The sequence below is a fragment of the Amblyomma mixtum genome, chromosome 3 (genome assembly GCF_055824585.1).
Source record: "Amblyomma mixtum isolate Tamu chromosome 3, ASM5582458v1, whole genome shotgun sequence".
Lineage (NCBI taxonomy): Eukaryota > Metazoa > Arthropoda > Arachnida > Ixodida > Ixodidae > Amblyomma > Amblyomma mixtum.
In genome coordinates this window covers 21,003,695-21,017,457 of record NC_143014.1, presented here as the reverse complement: position 1 = coordinate 21,017,457, position 13,763 = coordinate 21,003,695, and the positions used below count along the sequence as shown (strand labels likewise).

Here is a 13,763-nt window from a genome sequence, read left to right as displayed (position 1 = left end):
AGCACGACTGCGTTTTAGTGCCGCAAGGTCAACCTTCTACGCTTATAGACTTGCGTCGGTAAAAATGGCGTAAATTACTGGGCTTGTTTGTTGTGGTTGCTGTGCTATTCTCTTGTCACCTATAAAAGTGAACAATTATGCTTTCTTTTGCAGCAAGCCTGACTTATTGGGCTCGGCAGAAGAGTGCTGTAAACCTGACGATTATGCTCAACGAGAAGATTCACGATTCAGTGAAAGCGCCGAGCGCAATAAAACACTGATCTCAAAAGTCATCTGCAGTATTTTGGGCTCCCGTGATGGCTATGTACTCGATCGCTTACTCAACTGTATTTAAGCCAGCTGGAGTGCTTGGACGTCCCGACGACTCCATAGGGAAGTCTGTGGCTAGGATTCAGTAGGTCGTATTGCAGCTGGTTCAAGTCGCAACTGGTTTAAGGGACAAATTTCCAGTTGCAACAACTGGAAATGTGTCCCTTAAAACAGTTGGACTGGAACCAGTTAGAAATTTTCACCTGGGTATTGATCTATGTATAGTATCTTTATATAGACGTCTAGACTACGTAGGCTGGGCGTACTTACATATGTTCACAAATATCTGATAAATGTCGACCTTGATGTCCGCAGTACGCACTTACAACGTGGACTGGACCCCAATTTTCATGTTGTATAGGTACGTAGATTTTTCGTAAACGGTACTAAAATGGATGTCTAGTGGAGGTGTCTAATGTCCAGCGTATATTTATTTATTTATTTAATACTGCGGACATGCTGTATGTCCAAGCAGGAGAGGGAAATATACATACAGGAGGGAAAAGCAAAACAGGTGCGAGAGTACCGAACGATATAAATGCCACAAAACAAGCAACGCAAAAGTACAATTGAAAACGCGGTTACAGTACAACTACTAAACCAGCAGTGAAAATCAAGCTCCGGTAGAGCATTCCATTGAGAAACTGTTCACGGAAAAAAAAAAAAAAAGAGAACTTGTAGATATTTGTGCGTGCAAAAATAGGTTTCAGGCTAAGGGCATGCTTATGGCGCGAGGCTCGTGCAGAATCATTAACGATGCAATTTTCAGGTCGGATACCAAGTCGAGAAAAGTATAATGAATGAAGGAAGTTGAGACGGGCTTTCTTCCTTCTATCTGCCAGTGGTTCTAATTATGCGAGTTTCAACATGGCGGAAGGAGAGTCTAGGCGCCTGTAACGGTTGTAAATGAATCGTGCCGCAAGACGTTGCATTCTTTCTAGTTTTTGGATGTCATCTATCGTGTAGGGGTCCCATACAATGCAGGCATGTTCGAGACTCGGCCTTACAATAGATTTATATGCCTTCAGTCTTAGGGCACTAGGGCAACCGCTCGTCCGAAGCTTCAGAAATCCTAGCTTTTTGCGGGTGGAAGAGCATATATTTTCGATGTGTTTCGTCCATTTGAGACGCGTGACGTGTTATAAAAATGTTATGTAAGTTGGAGTAATATATATGTTACATGTTGCATAGTATACTTTACATTAACATTAAAAATTAACATATAACATTATAAGTTAACGTTACTTTCACACTCTAAACAAACGTTGTTTTAATATAATCTTCTAAATTTTATTATAATGTTAGAGTCGCAACTATATATAAAACAACATTGCAAATATATTTCGAGCACGGATTTCCAGACATTTTCTCACTGTTCTTAGAGCAAATATATTTTTCAACTAACAGTACCTTGTAACCACATCTCTTAGATAGTACTCGCCATAGATTACATGAAGAGCTCCATTATTTTGTCACAAAACTTTAGTTATTACCCATTCCCCACTGTCACTCATGGGACATCCCGCAATCCGTTTGGAGGCGAGTGAATACGAGTTGCTGTGCCGCTCGCTCTTGTGTGTCGCTCTTGTTGTTGGTTCTTGCCATGGAGGTAAAAAAAACTTCTTTTCTTCCTCCATGGTTCTTGCAAAGTGTTGTAAGTTGTGTGCCGTCACCACTGGCAGGCCTGCATGCATGCTTGTGCGCGGGGCTGCTTCACCATTTTCGAGAAAGTTCCATTTATGTTGTTTACATGTTTCATAAATGTTTGGGGAAGGTTATTCGAACATTTATATGTAACATTACAAAAACATTAGAAAAAAAGGACATTAATTGAAATAACATTTGAGCGTAACAAAAATGTAACATTATCGCAATGTTTCGGTGCTACCTGGGAGTGGGTCAAGTTTGTTCGGCTGTGTGCTTGAATCGCCTCTCCCCCTCCTTAGAAATTTTCAGAGGCACCCGGCGAACCCTTGTAGACTAATCCAATCTACGACCCGAAATAATTTTATTTATTAATGCTTCTGGGATTTTTCGCTCACGGCCAACGCCGCCGACGACGACACCGGCTTTTCTGCGACACGGGGCCCTATCGCGTTAAAAAGGTAGTGACCGCTGATATGGATCATGAGAGGGAAGAATTCAGGGGGCAGTTTGACTGTCGAATGTGCGTAGAGGCGAAAGGGTTTTCCGCACCACTTTGACTGCCTCTGTGGCACTGGTGACGTGATATCTTCCCGGCATGCCTCGGAATCCCATGGTGACAAGCATAACTGAAGTACAGAGCTGCCAGTTTTCCCTCTAGTTAATAGTAAGAAAGTTCAAGAAAGGAAATGGCGTAGTCTTGTTCACTACTCCTCGAATGCTCTTCCATCCAGACCTCCTGCGAGCCAGCGCATCGAAATTTTCTTGCTTGTTTTTATTGCCTTACGTCAGAGAGGCGGCGTGACGTCTACGCTCCGCCTATAAGACGGTGGAGAGAGCAAGAACTGCTTCCTGCACCCAAAGCCTCCTCTCTTTGGACCCAATCGACTGCAGCAAGCCCGGGCGCGAGATGGCGCACGCTGTTTGTTTTTCTTTCGGCTGCGTCGCTGCGAGTTGCTGGCGTCGGCAGCGTCGGCTCGTGCAGACTTGTAAACTTTGTGGCTGACCGTTCGTGCTTTGGGTGGGCGGTGTACTACAACCAGGTTGGTGCGTAGCAACTCGCACTTGGTGTTGAAAGTTCAATCCCTCCACAAGTACGAAACACATAGCTCTGAGGCCAGTTCTGCTGCTGTGTGCACTGCTGCTGAGGAAACTAGTGAAGCTGGTGATCGGTGTTTCTGTGGACGATGCAGTCGGCATACGAGCATGGCCCTCTTTTGCTACAACGGCAACGCTGACAAACTGCCTGTGAAGGGTGTTGCATGTGCCTTCGGTTAAAGATATGGTGGTGCGTTGGTCTTCGACAAGGCGAAGATAATCATGTTGCGAGAGGTGCTACTACTACTCAGCGTTGGAGCAGCCTCAGGTAACTTTTCCGCACACCTCTTGCGCCGGTATTTACAAGCGCGCAGCCGTAGCACGCGTTTGGTACGAACAGAAGCGTTCGCTTTCACTCCACAGTGCGACTTTGAACAGTCTTCATTTTCACTGGACGGCCGTCACTGACTGGCGATATGCTCGGGGAGACCACACCTTCCCTTCCTGGCAGTTATCTGGCTTGGGAGATCAAGCCTGCTCGACTTGTTGCAAAACTTCATTCAGGACTGTTCGTCTCATGCGTGAGGCGGCTCCGCGTTTCTTTTCCTCCCCGTTGCACTGTCGGCCTCGTGAGCTCTGCTTCGCTGTACGGATGCCGTGCTCGCCCGCGCGAGGCTTACGTAAGGCCTCCGTTTGTTGTTGGTTCCGAAAGCCCAGCGCGGTCGGACCAAATGCATGGCATGGGTCAGCTTGACAGAAAGCTTCGGCACGCTTTCTCAGGGGACACCTTGCACTGATTGCCGGATTGCCCTATAGGGCATGCAGCCTTTCATAGATGTGTTGTGCAAAGGAGTGGGCCCGGCTCCGTAACCGCAGCTGCCCTTGAAGGGATCAGTCGGGTTGTCTCGGCATAGCCGGGACGAGTAATCAAGTGCATTTTACTGGTCACTCCTGCCACCGCTCCTGCGCGGTTCGATGGCTTCGCAAGACAGGCAGCGCCGAACGAGGCCTCATTGGTCCAAACCAGCTGAGGCGCGCACCTATGTCGCTTTTCACGCAGCCGTCGCGTGGGCTCCCGCCGGGTGAAGAGTGAGCTCGTGCACAGCGGTTTCGGTGCTTGCGCACTCCAATTTCCGAGGGTTTTAAACCACTTTTTCGCTTGATCCCAAACAAAGAGCATCGAAACAGCTGACTGCGTAACCCAGTCAAAAAATATAGTCAAGAAAAAGCACTGCTCTTTCTAGCGCGCGCCGTGAGCTGCGGCAGCAGGCGATTCCCACAGTCGCTTTCCCCGAACTATTTACCTGATAATTTAAGGGCAGACTCAGTATTCTAAATACGCCGTACAAATGCAGCAGTCATTCATCTTTGCGGCAACATTTAATCACTGGACCTGCATTAAAAAACCTGTTTATAGTCCCCTTTACTAAATCCGAAACTCCTGCAAAAAGTTGAGCCGGTACTATAAAAAGGACAGTATAAAATGCAGAATACAGTTTATTCGAAACTGGATGAATGTTAGCATCTGAAGTAAACAGTCAGGTGCCTAAACATGTTTTCCCTCGCTTAAAAATTGTTTTCCGTTCAGGTTTTATGCCAACAGGGATAATTACGCAACGCATAGCTCTATTTTAGCATTTCAACAGTGTACGCGAAAAAGTGTAGAGCTGCATGTCCGGCCTGTTTTCGGTAAAGAGACCTCAATGCAACTTTTAGCAAAAAAAAAACAACAAAAAACTTGAGAACTACGCACGTTTGACACCCTACAGCAGCGAACATAAACAGCAGTTGGATAGTGGACACGCATCGAACTTCGCCGGCTGTCAATCCAGTTCGCTGCAGCGGCGGCGTCGTGAATTACAAAAAGTGTCCCGAGTGTCGCCTTCTCTGCAGTACACGGTTGCTTGGACACCACGTGATGGTGCTCTACCAATGGAGTAGCAAACGACGTTTAAAACAGACGCGCAACTCTGCTATCTTTGGTAGCATATACAGTAACTCCAGGCCCGAAGGACACGGGTTCGATCCCGGCCGCGGCTGCCGAATTTCGATGGAGGCGAAATTCTAGAGGCCCGTATGCTGTGCGATGTCCTAGGTGGTTGGGACGTTAAACCCCAATAAAACCAAACCAAACCAATTTGTGATTAGGCAGAAATCGGATTTGTTTCCCAACGGGCTGCTGGTCCCTCTCTTCTCACTGACCCATCTCTCATTAAAGTTATGAAAGGCTTAGTATTGGGCTAGTTGGAATGTATTATTATAGTCTTGCGTCGTTAATATGGATACTTTGGGTCCCAAGCAACACTGTGGATAAAGCGAGTCATCCATAGTAACGATTTGTGGAAAAGAATATCCATAAAAATAAAGCAGACTTTTAAGGTCTGCTTGTATGCATACTAGTGTGCATTGAGAGATGGAAATTAAGAAAAATCTTCGGACTGCCAGATTTATTATTCTAGTCGCCACAATCTTTTTAAGAATGCGCTGCAGTTTGAATCGCCTAGTGGGCTATCAGGTACATGGTAGCTTGTTATGGCTTGACGACATATCTCCTACTATTATTGTTTACATCCCACGATCCTCTAGTACATTCTGTACTGAGTTAGTTGACAGCTTCTGAATGCGGCTTTCAACACAGCATGAGCTCCAGAGAGCTTTCATTACAGCCAGGAAAAAAAAACATCTAGCTACTGCGGAGTGACTGGGCAATAAAGGGATGCACGCACATGAGGTAACTTTTTCTCTAAGGCTGCTTCCGACGACGCCCGAATTTCGCACTTTTCTCAAGTGCCCACGGAGCACAGCCTGTGATTTTCTTGTTCTCACCAGTAATTCACTTTAGCCGAGTAAAAGTGTCAATGGTGCGTTAATGTATGCTTAACGAGTTTATTTTAAAAATACTACACGACTATCACAGCTTAATGTGCTCGCTGGGTCCATGCACCGCTTGATTTCACGTGTGGAACCCGCTTGCGTGAGGCACCATTTTTTAACACAACCAACAGACGTTGCTGCCACGGATGTGCATTCTCGCTTGGCGACGGCCGCTCCGACCAGCGCTGCTCTACAGAGGTGGGCGGTTCCGGTGCGAGAGCGTCACATCGATACAATGCAATAGGGAACCTGCGCTGGAGTTTCCCCGCCTACCACTAGTGCCACCTAATGGCCATTGCCACACTTCCTGGTAGGACGAAGGCAGCTGTCGCGGCTTGAGGTGCGGAAGGGCAGCCGAAAAAAACGCCAAAACCATCGGCATACCGCAGCGTTTGCAAGGGCCACATTTAAGAGGGCTACAATAAGAGTGTTTTCTACTTGTTTCTGTCATGGCCACATGAATAAGAGCGGCTACTTTGATAGCGGTTGGACGAGTACGGCAGATCCGCATGCGGCTCATTTGTTAGTTGCTTTGTCGTGCAAGCTTTAATTCGCTTAACACAATGCGGCTTCGCTAGTCATGGCGCATGTGAGGTAACATGTTTACTCACTGCATAGTCCAGACGGCAGACCACATTTTCCAGCCAGCGGTTGATGTCCAAAGAAGCAAGTATTTTGTCAGGAATGTCAGCAAGTATTTGTTTTAGGATGCATGCTAATTTCTAGCAATTACATAGCTTTATTTGTTTTACATCAAATATAGAAATGTTTTTTCTGTATTTAAATTTGCTGCTGTAAGCTGTGATTCATGATGGCACTTCGCTTTGTTCAGTGCACTTATTTTTGACCGTAGCAGGTGTATTAAAGGGGCAGGGGAGGCATGTTGATGCAATCGTAGACGTCGTGCCACTAATGCCACACAGGCCGTAAATTTTGCATAGTGCTGCAAGGGATGCAGAGCAAGCAATGCTGTGATGGCGGCTTGTTGGTTTGTCATCTTCAGGTTGGCGCGCTATACTTAGGCACAAGGACTAGTTACAAAAAGATACAGAGCAACTTGGGGCCAGATCCTACGAAGGTTCCGTCTCCGAACCGTTCCTTTACGGAGTGACGTAAAAATGACGACAGCGAACAACGTGGGCGAAAGAAGGGAAAGCCAACGGCCAATCGGCGAGTGCCCGACCTCGCGAGAGCCCGGCCCACGACTGCCTGGATTTTTCGGGGCCCGTACACTAAAATATAGGTTTAAAAAGAAATCAAATATAGCAAATAAATAGCACTACATATTATTTAATAAGAAGTCGCAATACGTGCAAGTGAGCGCAGTAAACAACTATTTTGACATTTCTTTTAGTGCATGTTTCTCCTTCATATCGGTAGATGGCGCGCATGCGTGGCATCGTCTGAGTGCTATCGGCAGTGGAAAAGTGAGCAGCGGTTCCCGCGAAGAGGACCTACTCGCCGCGGTTCCTGTGCCGGCAGGCGGAACGGTTCCTTTCGGCGCCGTGGCCACGCCCCTTGACGTAGACGAAAAACGCGGAGCTGCCTCCGGAAGTTTTTCGTCACGCTGGACATGACGACGGTCGGCCAATGAGAAGGGGCGAAAGGAACTGGTTCCCGAACGGAGCCGCAGTAGGATCTGGCCCTTGATTTTCTTGTTTTCTCTGAACCACTATTTTATTGCATGATACTGAATGAAACAACTTCCGATGTTAAATTATTTTGTACTCCTAAAAATAGAGAGCACATACTCAGGCCGACTACCGTAAAATTCCGAACAAGCGCCCCCACCCTTGCAAGGGCCCCCCCTAACTTCACTGTCAATTTCACATTTCCGACATGACGACGGTCGGCCAATGAGAAGGGGCGAAAGGAACTGGTTCCCGAACGGAACCGCAGTAGGATCTGGCCCTTGATTTTCTTGTTTTCTCTGAACCACTATTTTATTGCATGATACTGAATGAAACAACTTCCGATGTTAAATTATTTTTTACTCCTAAAAATAGAGAGCACGTACTCAGGCCGACTACCGTAAAATTCCGAACAAGCGCCCCCACCCTTGCAAGGGCCCCCCCTAACTTCACTGTCAATTTCACATTTCCGACATGACGACGGTCGGCCAATGAGAAGGGGCGAAAGGAACTGGTTCCCGAACGGAACCGCAGTAGGATCTGGCCTTTGATTTTCTTGTTTTCTCTGAACCACTATTTTATTGCATGATACTGAATGAAACAACTTCCGATGTTAAATTATTTTTTACTCCTAAAAATAGAGAGCACGTACTCAGGCCGACTACCGTAAAATTCCGAGCAAGCGCCCCCACCCTTTCAAGGGCCCCCTAACTTCACTGTCAATTTCACATTTCCGCACCTTTCCGGGAAAGCGCCCCCCCCCCCCCCCCGCACACGTTCTTGTAACGTACCGCGCCCAAGCAACACTGGTCTGCCCCATCCAGTTCAAGAATCCAATACAATCCTGCTTTTCAAGCCATTCGCATGCTCGTTTGCACGCGCCATTTGTCTTGTTTTGGCGTTGTCGAGTACACGATGCCGGTGCATTCGTACTCAGTGGCGAAGAAAGTTGAGGTCGTACAACGGCATCGATAAAACGGAAGAAACCTGCACCAAACGTCTCGGCATTTCAAGCTCGACCGCATACGGATACGGGAATGGGACAATTTCAAAAAGATGCTTCAGCATAACTGCGGGAGAGCAAAACATCGAAGCTGAGTAACGGCGCCCCAGTTTTCAGTGAACTCGTGGACGATGCGCTCTTCGAGTTCTTTGAGCGGGAAACAACGGCAGGACGTGCAGTTAGTAACCGGCTTCTCTTTGAAGAGGCTGTCAGAATAGCCAACAATACGCAGTTGGGAAACACTGTAGCCGTGGCGCCAGAAGACCGGGGTGGGCTTCAAGCGGAATGCTGTGAACTTTTTTTTGCGACTGACTTGGAGGAGTCTTTTGATGGTTTTGAGAGTGATTGACATAGCAGTCATAAATCTTTCACTCAATGAAGTTCATGTTGCTAGAGATAAATAACATCTTAAATCCACGTGCAGTGCACTTTTTTTTCTGGCATGAAAAAATCGCCGCCATCTTGAATTTTGGCGCCGTTCCGGGATAGCGCCCCCCCCTACTTTGCCAGTGATTTCGACTTGCTGGAGGGGGGGCGCTTGCTCGGAATTTTACGGTAGTCTGTAAATCATGGCAGCAGTGCTTTTTTGGCGGTTTTATGATTGCAGCGCTCTCAAAATGAGCTTTTCAGGGGCCTGATATAATGATGCACCTGCGGAACTCAAGCGTGCTGTTAATTTTGGAAGCCCGTGTAAAGGCGGTCGTACGCGATCATAAGCTTCATAAGCTATATCGTAGTGTGCATGTATTAAGGAACAAGGACAGACATTTGCTTCACGACCAGTTATTTTTACATTGATTTGCTCTCACACATAGCTGCATATGTTATAAATTACGACGGTGCAACTGGTGCAGTTTTTCAAAAGGACAAAAAACAAATGTTAAACAGGTTTACTGTGCATAGGGCATGTAGAGCATGGAAGCGCACTTAGATGTTGACCACATGCATTGGCACGAAGCTTGTTTGCTTGAAGGTTGAAGTGAAGTGAACTGAAGGGAAGGTTGAGAGTGTTTCTTTAGTGGCGTGCATATAATTTGCTATGTAAGCACTTCAGCCGTTCACAGGCAAACCGGAGCGAAAAAAAAAAAAAATCGAAACAGGAGTTCCACCGAAACCCCTAGTGCAGCATTAACAGCAGCATGCTTCCCACAATGCAGTTACAGCACGGCCGGTATCAACATTGGCAGGAAGCTGCGGCGGTCAAGTCGTGTCGCTAAAGTAATCTCGAAAAGCTCTTGTCTTTGGAACAGTAACTCTGAGACAGTCTAGGAACGCAACAGAAAGCCGAGGAGCCAATGACCACATGAGCCACGCGCCAGCGGCTGGTCTGCTCTGTCCGGCTATGTGATTACTCATTTTAAAACCAGATGGCGCTGGGTGTCAGATTTAGGCACGCCCCCTGGGTAGTGCAGGTTCCCTATAGGTGGAGGAGGGAACAGAGAAAGAGGAGGAGGGTAAAATTGGTAAATTGGTTTTTGAGGGAAGGAATAGGCACAGTATCTGTCTCACATATCTCAGCGGACACCTGAACCGTGCCGTAAGGGAAGGGAGGAAGGTGGGAGTGAGAGAAGAAAGAGAGAAAGAGGTGCCGTAGTGGAGGTCTCCGGAATATTTTCGACTACCTGGGCATCTTCAACGTGCACTGACCTCGCACAGCACACGGGCGCCTATTGCGTTTCGCGTCCATCGAAACGCGGCCGTCGCGGTCGGGTTCGAACCCGGGTACTCCGGCTCGGTAGACGGGCGCCTTACCACTGAGCCACCGCGGCGGAGGAGGGCTATGGGGTAGTCTGGCCACACTATAATCTGGCAACAGTGGGGGCTGTGTTGTCTGGCAACGTGGGGCATATTTGATGTTCCATTTCTGGGGCCCAATTCTTGACATTTGTCAATCCGCCCAGAGTGCGACGTACCCGTGACATGTACATCGGGGTGGCACCAGGAGGCATAAACACAGAATAGAATGATAAAATTGAAGAATGAAGAAAAAAGTACAAAAAAATAAATACTGTCGTCTGCTACTTGGCGCCAAGTAAAAAAAACAATGCCCTAAAGCCATGCCTGAAGCCGAGCAGCTGTGGTGCATAGGTGCATACACGTTGCACAGTAGCGCTGGAGAGAGGGAAGGTAAAATGCATGGCGGTGGTGATCCTGGCGTACACGCCACACACTTTCTCTGGGCAGTGGTGCTGAACACAGTGGAAAAAACCCTGCAAGCCGGTTGTCATGGGAATATACAAGAGTTTAGTGGTAATTATACTGCATGAAGTGACCTTCTTCGGGATGGTGCCGCTGGTATATCTGCATGAAGTGATGAGACTTGGCGGCAGAGCGGCGCGTTTCAACAGCGTTGCTCAGTTGCGGCCGCTTCTGTGTTCAGTCACTTCGCATTATGAGACAGTGTAGGTTGTGGTAGCACCCCGTTTGGACTTTCAAACAGCATGGAGCACAATGAAGGGATACCCCATGCAATGCTCTTTTCTGTTCGACAGCTCCTCCCAGGCTTTCACTTAAATATTTAGATCCTTGGATATTGATGAAGTGGATGTCGGCAGCGTCAAGGAAACTGCCCTCAGACCTTTGCCTGAAGCCACTGCGTGGCATGTTGCGTCAAATTATCACCACATGCGGCAGTTCCGTACTTGCGAGATGAGATCAGCACCACGGAGAGAGGAACTGGTGGAGAAACGGCTGGCTATCGGCTGTCAATCGCAACCTCAACGCATCAGTGATGTTGGAAAGCTTAACCTCAATGTATCATCTTCAGTGGCGTAACATGCGGGATGGAGCGGTGTTGTGTGTGCGGAAGATCAGTCTCCACAAAGCAAGGCCTTACACAGCGAGTGTTGGTTGCGAAAAAACCGTGCTTAGCATGGCAATCCGTTATACATTTTAGGAATTGAGGTTCATTTTAATTCTATGCTTGGCTACGCTTGCCAGTGGCTGCACACGAAACGCAACTGCGAATCGCGTCATCAAGGGCGTCCGCAGAATTTTTTGCAGGGGGGGGCCCCGTTGGTGCCCCGGGGGGGGGGGGGGGTATGTTCGTAGCAAAAAGGCGCTATTTGCGGAGTAAATTTATTTATTTATATATAAATAAAAATTAAACAAAATGCACACATGAAAAAAAAATTACAAACAGCAAATTAAAGCGCGGCTAGGAGAGGTACATTGGAGTTTATCAACGAAGAAACAACTAAAATTAATAAAAAATGCAAAAAGATGCTATATCACTTCGTGGAGAAGAGTGCTCAGTCTTCCTGCATACGGGTTCTCGACTCACCCGGATTGATGACCAGCACACAGCACAATATGTTCGCAAACACGCAACTACAGTCACTCAGTCAGTCTTCCTTGAACAGCAACTGTAGGCGCCTCGGATTTTTCTGGGCGAATTGCGTAATTACACGTGTGATAAATTCACTTCTGTGCTTCATTACACGCTCTCGGTGCACACTCATCATACACATTGATTGGAAAAACTGTTGAACGCGTACGTTGAAAACAAAAGATGACTATATATACAACGAAAACTTATTTACAAGATAAATGCACGCTCGCAGCTTCATACACCTCGCTCCATCTTGCTTGCGCATCCGCACAGTCGAGCAACCCCACACACACTGCTCGCCGCTCGTCGTTTTCTCGTCCGCTGTCTTGGTTGTTCTCAGCTTCGCTGACAACCGGCCACTAAAAACACCCAAGCACAAACACAGAGGCGCGCACACGTGCGAGGGCTTACTTGCCGCAGTATCTCCGAATGCGCACTTTGGGGGTGAAAGGAACGCCGCGCAACTTCCGAGGGGAAGGGACACTCGCCACTCCGGTCGGAAAATTTGTTTTTGTGTTTTTATGGGGTTCAGAGCCCCAAAACGACTCAGGCTATGAGGGATGGAGTAGTACAGAGTTCCGGGTAATGTCGACCACCTGGGCCTCTTTACCATGCACTGACACGCACAGTACATGGGCGCTGTTGTGATTTGAGGCCCAGCCAGAGGTGACAGGCGAGCCAGGCAGGCGCCATCGGGCTGCGTTGACCAAAGGCGCTGGTTTTCACAGAAGACGCAAAGAACGCTGGTGTGGGGGCGCCTCGGGAGACTGCGTCGCCGTGAACAAAAGCAGCTAATCCCCTTTGCCGGAGATTCTGAAAGCGGCGCTTCTACCGAACTGCGCTACACGTGGATCGGAGGAGACAGCGAGCGGCGGCGGCGCCAACTCATCGCCCGCTTGCCCCTGAGCAGCCCGACAAAGCGGGGGTGGACACGGCTGATTTGTCCTTCCCTCCTTAAGAATTCATCGGTGACCGGCGTAACGACATAGGCGAAAACAAGATGCCCCGTGCACTGTCTGCCTCCGTGTCGCTATCTCTCTAGAGATCAAAGAAACAGACACCCATCTCAAGGCGGCTCGAAACACATGCTCGCCGGTGCCGCTGTATGTCTGGAACAGGTCGCCCTTCAGTAGAGCTAACGATGGCGTGGTTTGAAAACGGCGGAACGACGCACGCCCGGACGCGGCATTTCGCAGATGTGACCATGCGGGGCTGCTTTTACCCTTTTGACTGAGCGCACCACCGCCCCTGGTGTGCGGCCATCACTCACGGTTCGAGTGAGTGATTTTCCAGGGGGGTGCAACCGCCCCCCCTTGCCCCCCCCTCCGGACGCCCATGCGCGTCATATGCAACACTCTGAACGCGTGCAACGTCTTATTGTCAAAAGCGTCAAATGCAAAAGCTAAATAGGGAGGAATTGTTTCCTACCAGTAATGAAAAAAACAACAAAACAAACACAGCTAAAAGTCCACTGACGACCGAAGCATAGATTTCAGTGTGGGCATTTCACTTAATCTGGAAAGGACATATACCTCATTAGCATGCTGTAAAATACTCATCTGTTCCTTTGTGAACATTAAATATGGAGTGTGCCTGCATGCACACTTCATGAAAACTTTACATAAAAGCATGTCACATATGCACTGTGTAGAGTGGCAGGTACATTATTTCATTCAAATAAAAAAATGTCTCTCAATAATGCTACTTGGTTTTCATTGTTTAGAAGGACTCTTAATCTCATTAATTTTGTCTAACATGAGCGCATACCACTTACCAAAAGCATATAGGTAGTTACACCACTCGTGTGATGGAAGTACGCACGAGAATGTGAGGTGAAACAAAATTTGTCACGCACAGCCCTACAATTTCTTTGCTTTGTGACAACAGTAACGCATTCATGGTAGGTGAACAGTGCAACAAAGGCGGGACAAAG

General features: G+C 47.9%; 1 protein-coding gene across 3 annotated transcripts in view; it reads left to right on the top strand.

The window, feature by feature from the left end:
• Window positions 1–2,865: 2,865 nt before the first annotated feature.
• The window catches only part of babo (TGF-beta receptor type-1 babo), a 98,075-nt gene continuing 87,177 nt past the window's right edge, over window positions 2,866–13,763 (top strand). For 2 of the 3 annotated variants that reach the window (XM_089578298.1, XM_089578299.1), the window contains exon 1: window positions 2,866–3,319. In XM_089578298.1, the coding sequence (XP_089434424.1) occupies window positions 3,274–3,319 (46 nt within the window). In that variant the 5' untranslated portion in view covers window positions 2,866–3,273. The remainder of the gene's footprint in view (window positions 3,320–13,763) is intronic. The other variant, XM_089578304.1, reaches the window with a different exon arrangement.